Source organism: Phycodurus eques, chromosome 9 (assembly GCF_024500275.1).
Source record: "Phycodurus eques isolate BA_2022a chromosome 9, UOR_Pequ_1.1, whole genome shotgun sequence".
In the NCBI taxonomy this organism is placed as follows: domain Eukaryota; kingdom Metazoa; phylum Chordata; class Actinopteri; order Syngnathiformes; family Syngnathidae; genus Phycodurus; species Phycodurus eques.
This window is the reverse complement of record NC_084533.1, coordinates 26,869,655-26,888,732: the sequence shown is the minus strand read 5'-3', so window position 1 is coordinate 26,888,732 and position 19,078 is coordinate 26,869,655. Positions and strand designations below refer to the sequence as shown.

The following is a 19,078-nucleotide window of genomic DNA, read 5'->3' as shown; positions in this document are numbered from 1 at the left end:
CACTACAGCAAATCCCTCCCTTTTTCTGTTTGTGGCAGTAAGGGAGGGCAGGAAGAAGAATGTGAAAGAGATTGTGTGCGTGCGTGCGTGCGTGTGTGTGCGTGCGTGCGTGTGTCAGAACCAGTAGAAAAGGGGCAGAGCTCATCTTTTGTCTCCTGAAGCTGAGAAAAAAAAAACAAAAAAAAAGTTACGCAATGTGGAGGAACTTGCGGGAGAGGACAAACTTGTTCCTGATTGAAACATTGTTTATCCCCCCTGGTGTTACTTTCCGAGCGACAACAACACTTTAAAAGAAAAGCCAACGGTTGTGCCGAAAGCACTAAAACCAGGTTTCAGTGATTTTATTTATTAAGGGAAAAATCTGCCTGGCCGTGTGTTAAAAAGTAATAAACAGCCCCCTAAACTTAATAACTGGTTGGGCCTCCCACAGCAGCACAAACTGAAATCAAGCGTTTTCTGTCACTGGCAATGAGTGTCTCACATGTCTGTGGAGATACTTTGGCCCACACTTCCCTGAAAAATTGTTTTAATTCAGCAACACTGTAAGGTTTTCGAGCATGAACAGCCTTTTTAAGGTCATGCCACAGCATTTCAATCATATTCCAGCCCAAACTTGGACTAGGCCACTCCAAAACCTTCATTTTGTATTTTTTTAAGCCATTCAGCAGTTGACTTACCGGTCGGTGTGTTTTGGATTGTTGTCCTGCTTCAGAACCCAAGTGCTCTTCAGCTCAAGGCCACAAACTGCTAGACAAACATTTTCCTTCAGAAATTTCTGGTAAAGAGCAGAATTCATGTGACCATCAATCACAGCAAGTCATCCAGATGCTTAAGTGGAAAAGCAGCCCCAGACCGTCACAATACTACCATCATGTTTGACTGTTCGTATGTTCTTTTTCTGAACTACTTTGTTAGATTTATGTCAGATGTAACGATGAACACACACGTTCCAAAAACTCTCGTCAGTTCAAAGAATCTTCTCCCAAAAGTCTGATGCCTTACCTTAGACGCCTTAGAGCTCTGCCATAGATGCCATTTTTCTGCAGTCTATTCTTTATTGTTGAGTCATGAACACCACGGATGTACACAAATAGACCCCCAGTGGTGCTCCAGCATTAGCCCTTTTGCCCTGGATGAGAAACGTGCCCTTTTGCCTGGAGCCAATTTGTTTCTTTATTCATCTATATTTAAAAAAAAAAAAAAAAAAAGTAAAACAATAAAAAACTCTCTGTCATCAATTCCCCAAAAGTGTTTGAATATCTGACGGGCATTTATTTGAATCCTTGAGAGCCTTGTGTCCCTCATCGCTTATCTGCGGCGCACATACGGGTATGCTCCAGCTTTGCCCTTCCCCCCACTCTCCTCTTGGCTCTCATGCAAGCAGTTGAGCGCGGCCTCCTACGGCTCAGACGCGCAGGTACGAAGGAATGTTTGTGCAATCCTTGACTAAGTGTGGTGCAGAATTAACCACAATACTAGCCTTAACACGATCAGGATTTTTGGGGCCGATCAGCGAGTTTAAAAAAACGATAACCGATTACCGCTCCGATCACAAGATGGAGGAATGTGTCTCTTTAAATGACCTTTTAAACAATGCTATTAAATGATACCTAGCTAGCTGGATAACTAGATATTTTATTCATTCTGTGAGAAACATTAGAATATTGTATATGTATGTGTGTGTGTGTGTGTGTGTGTTTGTGTGTGTGTGTGTTTGTGTGTGTGTGTGTGTGTGTGTGTGTGTGTGTGTGTGTGTGTGTGTGTAGAGAGAGAGAGAGAGAGAGAGAGAGTATATTATAATTGCAAACATACTGAATACTCATTAATCATATAGGGACAACCAACAAAGTAATAAAACAAATACAATAGCAACATTTGAGAGGAATTAAAGTACATTTTAATCTAAGATGTAAAAAAAAAAAAGATTTAATGTGTTGCTTGTTGTTCTTGGGATGTGTAAGAAATATAGTGTAAGAAACCCCTGTCCTCAGAACTGTGAGGCAGATGTGCCAACCAGTAGGCCGCCGTGCCGCAGCTTCAGAAATATATATATTTTTTCAAGAAAAAGGGGAGAATAAGGTCAGATGAATAATTCTTTTTTTTTTAATATATATAATGACGTTTACTTGTGGCGGCACGGTGGCCGACTGGTTAGAGCGTCAGCCTCACAGTTCTGAGGACCCGGGTTCAATCCCCGGCCCCGCCTGTGTGGAGTTTGCATGTTCTCCCCGTGCCTGCGTGGGTTTTCTCCGGGCACTCTGGTTTCCTCCCACATCCCAAAAACATGCATTCATTGGAGACTCTAAACTGCCCGTTGGCATGACTGTGAGTGTGAATGGTTGTTTGTTTCTATGTGCCCTGTGATTGGCTGGCAACCAGTTCAGGGTGTACCCCGCCTCCTGCCTGATGACAGTTGGGATAGGCTCCAGCGCGCCCGCGACCCGCGTGAGGAGAAGCGGCTCAGAAAATGGATGGACATTTACTTGTCATTATATATATGTCATATATATATACATATGTCGTTATATATATATATATATAATTTTTTTTTTTTTTTTAAACAGAAAACGGGGAAAAAAGGCCAGCGGAATTAATCCAATCCCATTTTCCCGGCCTACGTTTTCAAATGGGTCAATTAGACCTGCAATATAACAGGTGTGTTAAAAAAAGAATTTGATCCAAAAGAAAAGCACAAAAATAAAGACAGTAGAAGTGTATCAATATTTTTTGTACATAGAAAGGCAATTTCATAACTTGCCAATTTAACCTACAATATAAGAGTGTTACATGTTGTTGTTATTTTTTTTTTTTTAAACTAAAGTCTTGTAAGAACTTTCTCAGAAGATGTTGAGAAGTCTAGTCTATTAGAGACTACAGTATGTTGTTTTTGTGTTGTGTTGCCAAACTGGTCAAACTACATCATGGAAGTTGCTGCATAAACAATACCCAACCAAACACAAATATGTGGTTACCAACCACAAGTGAGAAACTCAGAAGGCTTTTCCGTCAACACAACTTTTCTGTCCACTTCAAATCTGGTAACACCCTGAGACAAAGGCTGGTGTAGCCCAAAGACCGGACACCCCATACCCAGAAAAGCAAGATGGCGTATGCGGTCAAGTGCAGCGAGGAATGCACAGATATCAACCAACCAAACAACCGACAATTAACCTAACCCACCAACCATTAATCTAATCAACCAAGCAATCAAACACAAATTAATGTAACCAACTAATCAGCAACCATTAATCTAACCGACTAACCAACCAACCAAACCAATTGATCGTTCAATTAACCAACCAGATCAACCAACCAATCATTAATCAACGAATCAAACCAAACAGTCTTAACCAACCAATCATTAAGATACACTCAACCAAGTAACCAACCAATAAGTAACCCGACAAACCAACCACTAACCTAGCCAACAAATTATTAACCCTAACCTGACCGATCACTCATCATGTGTGTGTGTGCATGTGTGTGTGTGTGTCACTGCAGTCATCCCCACCTGCAGGCGCTCCCCCTCCCCCTCGTCTTTCACGCTGTTTCCCCATCTTGCCTCCGTCCTCCTCCTCCCAAGTGATGCTGAGTCAAGCAGCTGACAGGAACACTTATAGCCTAATTACAAGTATGCGTGGCTGCACCATGATACACACACGCGTGCGCACGCTCACACAAACAAGATTAATGATATGTTGCAAGCTCGAATGCAGTAGGGTAGGACTGCATCATACTAAGAGCGGTTGCTAAAATTGTGGTTTCCTCCTTTAGCTACATTAGGGTTTCACAGTAGGGTTTCAAGCAAAGGTCTGGGCTTCAAACTAAAGGTTTTTTTTTTTTTAATCGGGGTGAGGTTTTCAAGTCAGGGTTAGGGTTTCAAAGTAGGGCTTCAAGCCAAAGTTAGGATTTCAAAGTTGATGTTTTCAAATCAGGTTTAGGGTTTCAAAGTAGCGTTTCAAGTTAGGATTAGGTTTTCAAGGCAAGGTTAGGATTTCAAAGTACGGTTTCAAGACAGTGTTAGGGTTTAATAGAAAAGAAAAATAGGTGTTGATATTATATTTATATATTATATTATAAGCAGTACAGAGAATGGATGAATGGATATTATTCAATTTATGTTTACAAATGAAAACTGTACTTGTAATCCGGTGCCAATGTTGCCACCATTCCTCCAGATGGCGGTAGCGAACGAGCGAGGCCGTGCTGACGCGTTAGAAAAAAAATGAGAAGAAAAAACACAAACAAGCCCTCAGTTGAAAAATCCCTTGACACAAAACCAAGATGGCGGTGCAGGAGACAGCATCTCAACTCTCCATGGCTCTAAAAGTCCAAGAATACCCTACGCTCAAGGTAAACAAACGAGTTGCACCTAGCGACCGCTCGGTGCTTGGCACGACGTTGCCGCGGGGGGGAGAGACACGGCAGTTCCGTGCGAATTTGACACACTTCTTGATAACGGCATGCTTATGCTAACGTTAGCCGAGATAGCTGAGCCAAGCCATTAAAAAGTCGTCTCTCTTCCCCGAACTGGGGCACAAAATGTCGGGATTTACCGTGACAAGCTTGTTTTGTCTGTTAGCTAAATTTTACAATGGTTGTTGTAAACTGACGTGTCAGTGTAACATGGCGTCCCCCCTTTCTTCAACATGGACGACGGAGTGGCATGTGTTTCTTGTCGTAAAATGGCGTCACATTGAAACGTTTTGACAGTCAGGTGGAACTCAAACCACAACTTGATTGAAGCATGTATAAACTCGTTCGGAGCATACAAATCCGAAGCGAGGTCTGTCGGAATCACTAATGTTGGTCGGGTTAGGGGAGGGGGCTAGTGGGGCAATAGAGGGCCGGGTTAGGGGGGCTAGTGGGAGCCCTGTCCTCCGCGAATGTTCCCCACAAAATGGCCAGCGAAAGGAAATGAGAGCAGCCGCTCTTCTCCTCTCTCACTGCGACACCTATGCCGGATTTCCTCCCCCATCATTATCATCGTCGTCGTCATCATCATCATCCTCCTCCTCATCCTCGACCCCCACACACACACACGTCTGGATCTCTCGTCGTGAGTAGCAATACATGAGCAATCTTATGCATCACATAGTAGGTCAGTCTTTGTATGTGTTATGTGGCAAGAGGGGTGGACGTACTGTCTCTGTGCTTCAATGCTGCAGTCAGGAGGGAATAGCGATGATGGGATCCATTTTAAGCCGAGAAGTGGCAGAAAATGGGGGCGATCGGGGGTCCACGTCTGCAGGCGTGTTGCAGGAAAAAGACATTGTCACAGTTGATAATCTGCATTGCTATGAATAGCCCCCCAAACTCCATTTGGAATGCAGTCGTTTTTATTTGTGACATTGTCACAGTCTCCCTGTTAGCATGCTGAATTGTGCATGAAGTCATTAAAATGGTCTAATGCTATTGCAGTGTTCCCCACTGCTATTCGTCGGATTAAAGATCAGAGTGGGATGCATGTGGAGGAGGTTAGGGACCAAACCAAACAGAATATCCGCAAGCAATTGTCACCCACCCAAAAAGGTTTATTATTGCCCATAGATGCTCCAAGCACTCCCCCCCCCCCCCCCCACGTCAACATTGTTTCTCATACGACTGTAACGATTATTTGAATAATTCATTTAGAAAATTGTTTTTTCGTATTGATAATTTTTCCACACGGCTAATGTAACGGCAGACTCGCGTAGGAATTAGTTGGCACGATGGTGCTGAGCCAGGCAGAAAGACTGTGTAAAAGACAGAGAATGTCCAAAGTTTGGGATTTTAAACTTCAAAAAAGAAGAGCAATTTGTCTACTGCAAACGTGAACTGGCTAAAACAACAGCACCGCTACACTAGTCGCCGCAAATGCCTAATTTAATATGGCCTACCACAGCTAGTTCGCTGAACGAAATTTCATGAACTCTTTCATATTTTGGGCAAACGTGAACTAAATCTTGTTTATTTCTGCCTTATGAACGTTATTGAACATTGAACGTTATTATACTGGCGTCTGTGAACAGTTTTTGAACGACAGGTCTTTCTGGGTTTGGTTTGGAACTTCCAGGAGAAAACCCGTCTGAACATATTGTAAAGAGCATTCATATGTCAGGGGATAAACACCGTATTTGGCAGCCGATTAAGTGCGGACGACATTCATGTTGACATTAAGTCACGTTGCGGCTGCGTAAGTGCGTGGGTAGTCCAGGGACACTCCGTGAACGGGAGTGAATGTGTTCGTTGGTTCTTTTGCAAATGTAATACATAATTGTGGATTCCAAGGAAAATAATTACTTGTATCCGAAGGCTTTAGTTAAAGCATTATGTGATCACACTATCATAATATGGCATTTATTTTGTTTCGTCATATAAGAATAAATATGATTAAATATTTTGTTAATATAGTCAGCCTTAGCTGCGAGGAATGCAAAGTGATCAAAGTGGAAGACTAAATGCGACTCTCACCTGGTTCCTGTCATGCTGTGGTGCGTGATTGTATTTGCACATTAAGGAGTACAGTCATGTTTTTTTGTTTTAATTCCTCCTTCAAAAGAAGACAATTCAAGCAACAAGTTTTTGACACAAAAGGACGGGTGTCAAACTAATTTTTAAGTGATCTAGAAAATGGATGGATAATACCTTTTTCGTAGCATTTATTTTGACATATAAACCTGTGCAGAAGGACAGATATATTTAGTGAGATTAGAGGGGAAAAACAAGAAAACAATTTCCCCCAAAACTGTTGCGGTGTGGTCAACAGACAAGGAAGTAAACGCTGTCAATCTGTACTAATAGTTCTGATAATGAATTAGACCCCCAGCCCCCCCTCCCATTGGAGTCACTGACATCAATGCAATACAACTCAAATGTGTTGCTCTTATAATGCCAAATTTGTTAAACAACCATATGTTTTTCACTTTTCTAACTAGACACTTAATGAATGGAAGCCTACTATACATTTGGCCTTTGAAACTGATAAGGGAAAATCTTCCCTTGGAAGGGAGTAGGCTAACTATATACACCTGTCTCCTGTGCTCTAGAAAATATCAAGATTGCTTCGTGAATGTGTTGCTTGTTTAGGTGTCTATGCTTTGTGTTCCTTTGGTATCATGGGTAGGGGGGAAGTCCCTTCCCAAGTCAAACTATTATAATGTTACTGCCATGATATTGGGTTAGAGAAGGAGGAGATGCTTCACTGAATGCAGACTCTTCTTTAACTTGTTTCTCTCTCTTAAAGAAGACTTTACACCAATTTTATCGGTATCGTCCGATAATTAGCATTTTATGCTGATCGGCTTTAATGTCATAATTCGCCGATCCGATCAATGACGTCGTTGATCGGTTCCTCAAAAGACATTTACTCCGCGTCGCCTTCATGCACAGTATATTTTAATCCAAAAGCTAGTTTATTTTTAGCCTTGTCGCGTGTCTTTTGACGTAGTACTGTAAATATTGGACGGCCAATGAAGTTATTTAAAAAAAAAAAAAAAAAAAAAAAAAAAAAAAACTTGTCGGCGGTGTGGAACAGACAACACGTCTGAGACAGGCAACATGTAATGCCCGGATCAGACTACCAGACAAATTTGCTCTTTCACGATTGCATTGTCAAACTACTGCAATAAAATCTTGTATTCCGATACCACCATATCCCGTTTTTGACGATCATTGGGCTTTAGCTTGTCAACTCAAATGCGACCGGATACGCTCGTTACTGTGGCGACGACAACAACTCGGGTATATTCAGGTACTTTTAATACGATACGGCTCGCAAGCAGGCAACAAAAACGTTATGTAGCCTAGCAAGCTAGTGCGACAGGAACGGTTGGACATGAACATGCCGCCGTTCTGTCGAATCATGCTCTAAAGTTTCGGTGTGGGTGAAGTCATTTAATTAAAAATAAAGTAATTTAATTACAGTAAGTTAGCACCCATTATTTCTGTCATGTAATGTTGGTTTGACCTGACTGATTAGAATACACGATCTGACGAGCAGTGATTTCCAATCTTTATAGAGCCAAGGAACATATTTTACAATTGAAAAATCTCATGGCACACCAACAAACAAAAATGTCACAAAAGGTGGATACATGAATTACTGCATTTACTTCCTGCCATCTAACAGAAGACCATTCATTTGTTTTGTCTGGCATAAATAGAGGGACAAAGATACATTATTTATTGTAAATATATATTTTTTGCACGGTTGGCGACTGGTTAGAGCGTCTGCCTCACAGTTCTGAGGACCGGGGTTCAATGTCCACACGTGCAATTGGCACCAGGACACCCTAGTTCGCCGTTCGATGATCGACTTTGTGGTCGTGTCATCGGGCTTGCGGCCGCATGTCTTGGACACTCGGGTGAAGAGAGGGGCAGAGCTGTCAACCGATCACCACCTGGTGGTGAGTTTGCTACGATGGTGGGGGAAGCTGCAGGTCCGACGTGTCAGGCCCCAGCATATTGTGAGGGTCTGCTGGGAACATCTGGCAGAATCCCCTGTCAGAAGGAGTTTCAACTCCCACCTCCGGCAGAACTTCACCCACGTCCTGGGGAAGTTGAATCTCAGATTCAGGAGGAGCAGTTTTCGTCCTGGCCGTGGAACAGTGGACCAGCTCTTCACCCTCTTCACTCACCCCAAGTGGAGGAGTTCAAGTATGGGGTCTTGTTCACGAGTGAGGGAAGAACGGAACGGGAGATCGACAGGCGGATCGGTGCGGCGTCTGCGGTGATGCGGACTTTGTATCGATCCGTTGTGGTGAAGAAGGAGCTAAGCCGAAAGGCGAAGCTCTCGATTTACCGGTCGATCTACGTTCCTACCCTCACCTATGGTCGCGAGCTGTGGGTCGTGGCCGAAAGAACAAGATCCAGGATACAAGCGGCCGAAATGAGTTTCCTACGCAAGGTGTCCGGGGCTCTCCCTTAGAGAGAGGGTGAGAAGCTCGGTCATCTGGGAGGGGCTCAGAGTAGAACCGCTGCTCCTTCGCATTGAGAGGAGCCAGATGAGGTGGCTCGGGCATCTGTTTAGGATGCCTCCTGGACGCCTTCCCGGTGAGGTGTTCCGGGCAGATCCCACCGGGAGGAGACCCCGGGGACAACCCAGGACACGCCCGAGAGACTATGTTTTCCTTTCCTTCAATGTTGTTCAAAAGATGGTTTCTTTGCTTGCTGGTGTGAAATTACCGACTGACTGAATGAATAGATTTTTTTAGTCACAAAAACTTGTTAATGCTTTAAGTAGCATCTTAATTGCCATACAAGTGTAAGCACAAGTTAACCACCATTTAATAAATGTAAACTAAAGCAAAACTACTGACCCTTTTGAACGAAGCCCAAGGCCTGTAAGGAAGAAGGAGTCAAAAGATAGAAAACTGGTCAAATTGCCCAACCTTACTCAACACAACACATGCAGTACATTATATTTCTTTGTTACATGTTTTGAGCATCAAGATGCTTAAATGACTTCCAATTTGTCATGTGTCAGGTGCCCTACGAGACGCTGAACAAGCGCTTCCGAGCGGCCCAGAAGAACATCGACAGGGAGACGAGTCACGTGACCATGGTGGTGGCCGAGCTGGAGAAGACGCTCAGCAGCTTCCCCGTGGTGGACTCGGTGGTGTCCCTGCTGGATGGCGTAGTGGAGAAGCTCAGCGCGCTGAAACGAAAGGTAACTTACACATTTATTAGGACACAATATTAGTTGCCGGAAGTGGCAAATGTACTCCTAGTAGTACTGATGCATGGGGGGAAATGTACTCCTTTAACTCCTTTGCTTACATAAAAGTAAAAAAGGACAGACTCTTGAATGTACTGCTTGGATACAAATGTAAAAATGAAGTTTGCTGTCAAATGTATACAGTATGCTTTTTGATAACTTGGCACATAGGGGGGAAAATTCTAACCTCTCTGCATACAAAATAGTTATGCTTTCATTCACTTTTATGGTGCAAGTAATACGAAGGGCAAATATATATACCACTAATTTTACATTGTCTTAAGTGAAGTGTATTTTATAAAATTAATGCAAACAAAGCATTTTCTGAACCTTTGTCTGATCCTCATGTCGTCAGTATGCTGTTTTTTTTCCCCTTTGCGTTTTCTCGTGATTATTCGTTGTCCGACTTTTGAAAAATGTTCAAGATGTATTGTGGGAATCTTTAAATAACCTGTACGCTACACATTCAAACACCTCTACAAAATAGCAAACTCAACTATATCGTGGATCCGGAGTGTTTCTGAGCACAAGCAAAGCGATCCTTGACCGGGAAGGTAGAAAAGCGCTATACCAGTGAAAGCCTATTTACCATTTACAACCTCTCTTTACATCGTGTGGTCTTCCATGGAGGTTGAAAAAAAAAAAATACAAATTTTATTATGACAAAGTACGGTGTAGAAAGTACAGATATCTGTTTTCAAATATAGGGAGTCATTTGTAAATCAACCATGTAATGTTTTTTCACTCTTCTAACTAGACAATTTTGAATAGAAGCCTATATATGTGGCCTTCAAAACTGATAAGGAAACCTCTCCTTCCCTTGGAAAGAAGTAGGCAGCCTTGAAACATGTCTTCTATGCTCTGCAAAATATCCAGCTAATAGGTGCCTAGTGAATGCATTGCTTGTTAGGTGTCTATGCTTTGTTTTCTTTTGGTATTGTGGGGGGGAGGATGGCCCTTTCTCAGAATCAGAATCATCTTTATTTGCCAAGTATGTCCAAAACACACAAGGAATTTGTCTCCGGTAGTTGGAGCCGCTCTAGTACGACAACAGACAGTCAATTTACAGAACACTTTGGAGACAGAAAGACATTGACAAAAAAAACTGAGCAGTAAAGGGTTGCTAGTTATCTGGTAACGTCTCTGACTTGTTTCCTACTCTTTGTAGTAAGATAAGACATTTCTCAGAGAAACGTGTCTGGATACTTTATTTCTTCATCTCACGTGGACACATTTCCACAACAGTAGTAAAAATAAAAAGTTGTCAGAAAAATAAATAGTGTTGCATTGAATTAGCAGTTTGATTTGTTGAGTGACCACACTGGTAACTGAAATTACTGGTATCTCAAATCAAATCAATAACTGAAATATCACACAGCCAAAAGTATTCAGACCCTTTGCTCAGTATTTAGTAGAAGCACACTTTTGAGCTAATACAGCCATGATTCTTTTTGGGAATGATGCAACAAGTTCTTCACACCTGAATTTGGGGATCCTCTCCAGTTCTGTCAAAAAATTTAAGGGGGTCTGATAACGTTCCGTACCCACTGTACGTTTGCTGTCTATAAATGGTGTGGCTGAGTCAGTGCTGTCTTTAGCTGAGGTTACTTTCCAAAAACTTCACCTTTCTAATATCACAATTATTTTCACAATTCACTCGTAAATCTAGATACCACTGTACTCAAGTTCAGATACCTAAAATATCTACTTAAGTACAGCAACAAAGTATTTGTATTTTATTACTTCCCATCATTGGAAATATATATATATATATATATATATATATATATATATATATATATTATTTATTTATTTATTTTTTTTAGGCCGCTGAATCCATCCAGGCGGAGGACGAGAGCGCCAAGCTATGCAAGCGGCGCATCGAGCACCTGAAGGAGCACAGCAGCGACCAGCCGGCCTCGGTCAACCTGTGGAAGAAGAAGCGCATGGACCGCATGATGGTGGAGCACCTGCTACGCTGCGGGTACTACAACACAGCCGTCAAGCTGGCTAGACAGAGCGGTATCGAGGTCAGCCATTTTGTTTTTAGCTTGCTAGTCTCGGTCTGTGCGTAATCGTCTTTTTTACTTCTCAGGATCTCGTTAACATTGAGATGTTCCTTACGGCGAAAGAGGTGGAAGAGTCCCTGGAAAGGCAGGAAACGGCCACCTGCTTAGCCTGGTGCCATGACAACAAGTCCCGCCTTCGTAAGATGAAGGTAGTCAGTCAGGCTGAGTCATATTATACTGTGTACAATACAATCATGTAATATAATAGAGACATACACACATGGAGTCAAGTCAACATGCTTCAGAGAAAGCATATTAGCTTCCAGCGACGATCATTCTGTAATGAAAAGGGGAACGATGTCTTTAGTTCATCTTTTATTGGCCCAGATTATGATTTTGAGTTAGGGTTTCAAGATAGTAATCGGTTGTCAAGTTTTGATTTTAGTCCAAGGCTAGGGTTTCAAATTAGGGTTTCTTGATGGTGTTGTGTTGTAAAGTTTTGGTTTCACACTAGGGTATCAAAGTTGGGTTTCAAACAAGGGTTAGGCTTCCAAATTAGGGTTTTGAGCCTTGGTTTGGGTTTCAAACAACCCTTAGGATGTCAAAGTAGGGTTTCAAGCCAGGTTTGTGCCGCAGTTTCAAATTTAGAATAGCAAGACAGCATTAAGTTTTCAAATTAGGGTTTCAGGTCTGTGTTCAGGTTTCAAACCAGGGTTTCAAGCCTGGGTTTTAGCTTCAAACAAGCCTCAGGGAGACAAAAGGTAGGGTTCCAGGACAGGTTTAGTATTTCAAGCCTGTGTTTGAGTTTTATATCAGGTTTTCTGGCCTTTTTTAGGGTTTCAAATTGTGGTTTCAAATGTAGGTTTCAAGTGTGGGTTTAGGTTTCAAATTATGGTTTAAATCTTGTGTTAAATCTTTTGTTGTTGTTTCCAGCCCAAGTTCCGGGTTAGAATTAGTTCAAATGGGTTCTTGGCATCATTAAGCTATTAAGACAGGGTTAGGGTTTTAAATTTGTGTTTTAAACAAGAGTTAGGGTTTCAAGACATGGTTGGACTTTCAAAGTGGAGTTTCTGTCTATTATATGTACTCTATTTGACCACTAGGTGTCACTAATGTAACATTGCTACAGCCATGATCGTTGTTTTTTTTTCCGTTTTTTTTGGGTGCAGAGTTGTCTGGAGTTCAGTCTGAGAATCCAGGAATTTATCGAGCTCATCCGACAGAACAAAAGAATGGACGCCGTCAGGTGTTTCAACACTCCAATGTTAATATTATTGAGTGGAAGTTACTTTGGACATTAACACCACATGCTAATTGTGTGCCAGACATGCAAGGAAACACTTCAGCCAAGCTGAAGGCGGGCAGTTGGACGAAGTCCGGCAGGTGATGGGCATGCTGGCCTTCCCCTCAGACACACACATCTCCCCTTACAAGGTAACACACTCACACACGATGGACAGAGGAGTCAGGTGACCAAGTCCAGGTTCCATGTGAGAATCTCGTCGCGTTTTCAGGATCTGTTAGATCCGGCCCGCTGGAAGATGCTGATCCAGCAGTTCCGTTACGACAACTACCGACTGCATCAGCTGGGCAACAACTCCGTTTTCACCATCACCCTGCAGGCCGGGCTGTCAGCCATCAAGACGCCGTATCCTTCCGCTGCTTAAGTCGGCTACGATTTAAACCCAATGTGATAAACCAGACACACGGCAAGGGAAAATATCAGCCATGTGTGTGCTTTTACTTCTCTCATAATGTATGGTTTACTGGGAATTATCGACAAACCACCCCCAAGCATAACTACGTCTGTTGTAGTACCAAGATGAAACAGCTTAAGGGTATCCAGGCTGACTTAAAATACAAAGAAGAAAGAGTAATAATCATTTAGGGCTGTAACGGATAATTGAATAACGCTAATAATTGTGGTCAAGAATAGACACAAGAATCATTCTTAACACACACCACAGGATAATCCTTTAAGACATCCGACAAGCGGGCCTTTGGTTTCTTTTATCGGGAGGGAAAATGCGTGGACCTAGCGTTAAATATTGCAACAGGTTTAACATTTAGCATTGACCGCACCGACCGTTTCCCAAGCAGATCGGGGAATTAAAATCACTCAAACACATCCCACACTGCAGGATATAATCAGTAAGGATAATCTTCCAGAGACTTCCGATTATTGGGTCTTTGCTGACTTTGATCACGAGGGAGGCAGAATTCAAATTAGTTGCCGCCTGCTCGCTCACATGGCGCTGTCCAAAGATGTGAAGGGCACCTTAACCACCCCTTCCAGTCAGTGCTACAAGGAGGACGGCACCTCCAAGAACCCCGACTGCCCCGTGTGCAGCAAGTCCCTAAACAAGCTAGCGCAGCCTCTGCCCATGGCCCACTGCGCCAACTCCAGACTCGTGTGCAAGATCTCCGGTGAAGTCATGAACGAGAACAACCCGCCCATGATGCTGCCCAACGGATACGTGTACGGCTATAACGTGAGTGCATACACACCTGGAACGTATTCAATAAAATATGCTACTTTCGATGTGTATAGAACATGAAATATGATGTACATATGGCACATTACAACTTTAGTTTACCATTAAATTTGAGGTGGTAAGTAAAGATGGTATATTGACAGTTGAGGAAAAAAACGATCTATACTTTAGGCGTTAAAAGGGTTTTGTGGGTCCCGTTTTTTCTTTTCTGTAGGAAATGGGTTCAAATGGATTTGTGTATTTAAGGTTGCTGACCCCAGGTATAGACCTCAAATATGATGTTACAGGTACATGAAATATGTGACTTGTACATTTTTACATTAAATGTGACTATGGTGCATACAGGTGAATAGACATTAAATGAGGTGTAAATAACATTAACTGTGAGATGGTTAGTAAATATGGTACATGAGAAGTTTGTAGACATGTCAGACATACAAAATAGAAATTTTGTAAATGGCGGTGATGTCACTATGGTACATTCCCCTTGCACTGTAAATTGTGCTAAATAAACTTTAAAAAACCCAGAGGTATATTAAAAATGTAAATATGGTACATTAGATTCAGATAAACATTGTAAATGTAGTACATTTGAGGTACAAAGATAAACGTGTAACGGTCTGATTTTCTTTCTTTTATCTGGCAGTCCCTGCTGTCTATCCGCCAGGACGACAAAGTAGTTTGCCCCAGAACCAAAGAAGTCTTTAGCTTCTCTCAGGCTGAGAAGGTCTACATCATGTGAACATGTGCTGTAACGACAACACACCACAATATAAACGCCAGAAGTCACCCCCCCCCCCCACACACACACACACATCATCATCCTTGCCCCTCACATCCTCCTTTCCGATCATTAGGCAATTTCATCTCACTGACACCAGGATGCTTCCCTCAAGACTGGTGCCTGTAAAATTACATTGACAAACAACATGTCTGCCAGGTAGCAATGTATGTGTTTTCCTGCTGGAGGGTTGATTATTTTACATTTTATGTTGCCTTTCAACCACCTGGTCCCCCCCCCCCCCCCCTTTCCCCAATGGCTTTAAAAGCCGCATCAAGACTGCTTTAGAGATGTATATAGTAGTTAGGCTTTGTTCATAGCGCCTGATGACTCATCATCGTGGGGGCAGGGGAAAAACGACTGAAAAGGTATTTTCTCTCTCCATTGTCACTAAACCGCTTGTTAGTTTTCTATGGTCTCATACTAACTCTTGACGAGTGTCTTTGACGATGAGGCTGGTCTTCTGTTTTTTTTTGTTTTTTTTTTGGCCTTGGGTGAGGTTTCATTTAATTCATTTTCACCTCGAGGCTTAACTCAATGGCACTTATGTGATATTGCACAAAACTACAGGTTGTCCATTTGTCTCTTTACAATGTACCAAATGTGTTACAAATAGCAAATGAATAGACACGAGTAAAATATTACAACATTAAAAAAAAAAATTCATACACCTATATATGGGCACCGTTTGTTTCCAAATTGTAAAGTGGGTAGTAAATTGTAAAGACACTTAGTGGACACCCTGTATTATGGTCAAAAGCTCGCCATCTCATTCACCCTTGGTGTGTTGACAGGCCCGTTCTTCCACAGCACACTTATACGGGACCTTGCCTTGTGTACTGGGAAGTATACAAGTGTCCCAACATATCTTGAACAAAGGACTCCTGGTCCAACCTGAATGACTGATTTAAGCAATAGTTCAGGTGTCCCAACACTTTTGTCCATAGAATGTTTTTTTTTTTTGTGTGTCATTTTTGAATGAAAAAGGACCATGTGAACAAATTAATTTCTTCCCCCCCTCGTAATTTAGACCGATGATGAATGTAAGCACAAAATCCAGCATGAAATTTAAATAATTTTGAAATCCCCACCACATAAACCTAAGCCATACTTTTAATTTTAAGTCTTCTGGCAAACGAAAGGTTGCTGCTTTTGTGCCCCGTTTCATGACTCTGGACCGTCGTCGTCTTGTGTGTTTCAGTTCTTAGACCTAGCTGAAGATGATTGTTTCATCGATATGCCTCATAAAGATTTTACCAGACATTTTTTGGGATTGGCTGCTTGCTTTGTGTCTGTTTCAAGTCTGTCTCTTGCCCGTCACTTAACTTTGTCTCTGTTCACATGGAAATTATGTCTTTTGTGCCTCACCTGAAACTTTTGATTGAGGGACAATCCAAGCCATAGAGATGCTAATTGTCTCAAACTGCATCATGCTAATAAAGTCAATTAAAGTAGCTTTTACATCGCATACCAAACTACTGTTGTGATGTTTTGAGGCTGTTGTTAATATGTGAACGAGTTGTTTAAACCAGGGGATCTCAAGCTTTTTGGAACCAGGTGAGAATTGTTTTTTCCATGGACCCGGTCATCACCATAACGGCAGTTAAAATACACTTGCTAGCCATATGCACCCAGAAATACCATAGGAATTATTATTTTTCTTATTTATTTTTTTTACATTCCAACCTAAGTATATCTGTTCTGTTTAACAGAAAGTAACTATCAAATTCAATTGAATTCAATATTTATACATTGTCACGAGCTGATGTGCACTGCTTCCAACTAAACTACATGTTTTCAAGTTAGGGTTTAAACCAAAGCCAAAGTTTCAAATGAGAGCTTCAAGCCTGTGTTCAGGTTTCCAATAAGCATCGCAAAGAAGGGTTAAGGCTTATCTGTCAAACTCAGGCCCGGGGGGAAAATTTGGCCCACGATGTAATTATATTTGGCCCACAAGACCATATTAAATGTGTATTAGAGCTGTCCCGCCAGTATAGTTAGGGTTTCAAACAAGCCTTGAGGTGTCAAATTTGGGTTACAAAGAAAGGGTAGAGTTCAAGCCATGGTTAGGGTTTCAAATCAGGGTTGTGAAGAAAGGTTATGCTTTCAAGCTGAGGTTAAGGTTCAAAATTAAGCCTTCAAACAATGGTTAGGGTTTTAAGCAAGCATTAGGGTGTGAAATGAAGGTTTAAAGACAGACAAGAGTGTCAAATTAAAGATTAGGTTTTGGTCAGTTTATTTTTAATTTGGTCATAAAGGCGATTCATTGAGGTCTTTCAAAATTTTTCATGGACGCGTTCCCTTTATGGGAGAAAAAAAAAGTGGTGTGGCGTGAACCGGAAAAGAGGCGGTACCCAAATCCAAGTGAGTGTGGCGTCACACGGGTGCCTCGATATAAATCTAACTGCGTCGCTTCTCTCGTCCACCATTTTGAGAGCTACTGCACTGAAATTTCAGTGATACCAGTAAACATGTCCGACCAGCTTTGCAAACTCTTTGTCGGCGGCCTAAATGTAGACACCGACGACGACGGCCTCCGCAAGCACTTCGAGCAGTACGGCTCGCTAAGCGACTGCGTGGTTGTGGTAAACAAGCAGCTCCAACGCTCTCGCTGCTTCGGCTTCGTCACCTACTCGACGCCGGAGGAGGCCGACGCCGTTATGGGCGCTAGGCCGCACACCGTCGAGGGCAACACGGTCGAGGTGAAGCGGGCTATGTCGCGGGAAGACGCCAACAAACCCGAAGCGCTCGCCAAGGTGAAGAAAATTTTCGTGGGCGGTCTGAAAGACGACATCGAAGAGGACCACCTCAGCGAGTATTTCTCCCAGTATGGCCAAATCGAGAAGTCTGAGGTGATCTCCGAGAAGGAGACGGGGAAGAAGAGAGGCTTCGGCTTCGTCTATTTCACCGACCACGACTCCGCCGACAAGGCAGTCGTGATTAAGTTCCACACCATTAACGGGCACAAAGTGGAGGTGAAGAAAGCCCTCACCAAGCAGGAGATGCAGGCGGCCAACAGGGGTGGCATGGCTCCAAGAGGAAGGTCCGGCCGAAGCATGAGGGGCAATCAAAATGGCTACGGCGGCAGAGACTATGGCGGAAGCTACAGCTATGGAAATGGCGGCGGAGGCTACAACTGCGGCGGGGGATACGGCGGGGGCTATGGTGGCGGCTACGGCGACCAGAGCGGCGGCTATGGTGGCGGCAACGGCTACAGCGACTTCGGCAGCGGCTACGGCCAACATTCCTCCGGCTACGGTCCCATAAAGGGACACTTCGGCGGCCAGCGGAACCTGGCCCCCTACACCCGGGGAGGCGGTGGTGGCGGCGGCTACTCCAGGGGGGGCTACGGGGGCTACGGGGGCTACTAGACCAGACGAGATGAGATGCCCCCTACCCGAACACCGAGAACATCGGCCACCAACTTTCCAGATTACATCTCCAGCCCCGGATTTGGACGTCAAAAGTCAAAAGTCGGTAACGGGGGTCGACCCCTACAAACAAAACGAAGACCTCAAAGCCCCCAAACAGGTAGGAAGGTCACTTCCCAAAAAGATCCAGATTAAAACAAAATAGGACACCTGAAAGAGAAAACAGTACAGATTATAAACATGTTATGTACCACTTGCCCACGCGTGTAGTTGACGTTAAAACAATTAGACCCACTTGCGTTCACCCATTGTTAAAAACGTTGAATGTAGGCTTGTTTTTTTTTATGCTTATTTTAATATTTTAGATGTATCGTTTTGATTTCAGTGTACAAGCGTGAGGAAATTTTGATCTGTTGGTTTCTTTTTTCGTAGCTGTTGTCACGAGGCCATTTTGTGACTCCCACGTTTGCCCCAAGTTAAGATGGCGGGAGACGCACTGCTATTGTTCCCCCCTGCTTGTGCCCCAAAACCGACCACGCTTTTATTTTAGCTGTCGTATCGGCTATTTAGGGTCAATTTGTTATGTTCCCCCCTCCTATTCAGCTTGCAGAGCAATATCCAAATGTATGCTGTGTATTTTCAATGTTAATGAGAAACTCATTCATTACTGTTTGAAGATACTTATTCTTCTGTATGTTCATTTTTAAATAAAAGGTTACACCACA

General features: G+C 42.9%; 2 protein-coding genes and 1 long non-coding RNA gene across 3 annotated transcripts; 2 read left to right on the top strand and 1 right to left on the bottom strand.

Moving 5' to 3' along the window:
- Positions 1-29: 29 nt before the first annotated feature.
- LOC133407292 (uncharacterized) lies at positions 30-1,320 on the bottom strand. Its single transcript, XR_009769145.1, has 3 exons — positions 1,003-1,320; positions 678-744; positions 30-161 (listed from the first exon to the last, which is right to left on the bottom strand). It is a non-coding gene; the product is annotated as an uncharacterized LOC133407292 (long non-coding RNA).
- Positions 1,321-4,266: 2,946 nt separating this feature from the next.
- On the top strand, positions 4,267-16,245 carry maea (macrophage erythroblast attacher, E3 ubiquitin ligase). Its single transcript, XM_061684980.1, has 9 exons — positions 4,267-4,353; positions 9,467-9,649; positions 11,524-11,727; positions 11,793-11,915; positions 12,876-12,952; positions 13,032-13,140; positions 13,221-13,354; positions 14,003-14,198; positions 14,848-16,245. The coding sequence occupies exons 1-9, from the start codon at positions 4,285-4,287 to the stop codon at positions 14,941-14,943; spliced, it is 1,191 nt and encodes a 396-aa protein (XP_061540964.1). The 5' UTR covers positions 4,267-4,284; the 3' UTR covers positions 14,944-16,245.
- A 1,089-nt stretch (positions 16,246-17,334) lies between these two features.
- On the top strand, positions 17,335-19,078 carry LOC133407296 (heterogeneous nuclear ribonucleoprotein A0-like). Its single transcript, XM_061684981.1, has one exon. The coding sequence runs from the start codon at positions 17,454-17,456 to the stop codon at positions 18,351-18,353; it is 900 nt and encodes a 299-aa protein (XP_061540965.1). The 5' UTR covers positions 17,335-17,453; the 3' UTR covers positions 18,354-19,078.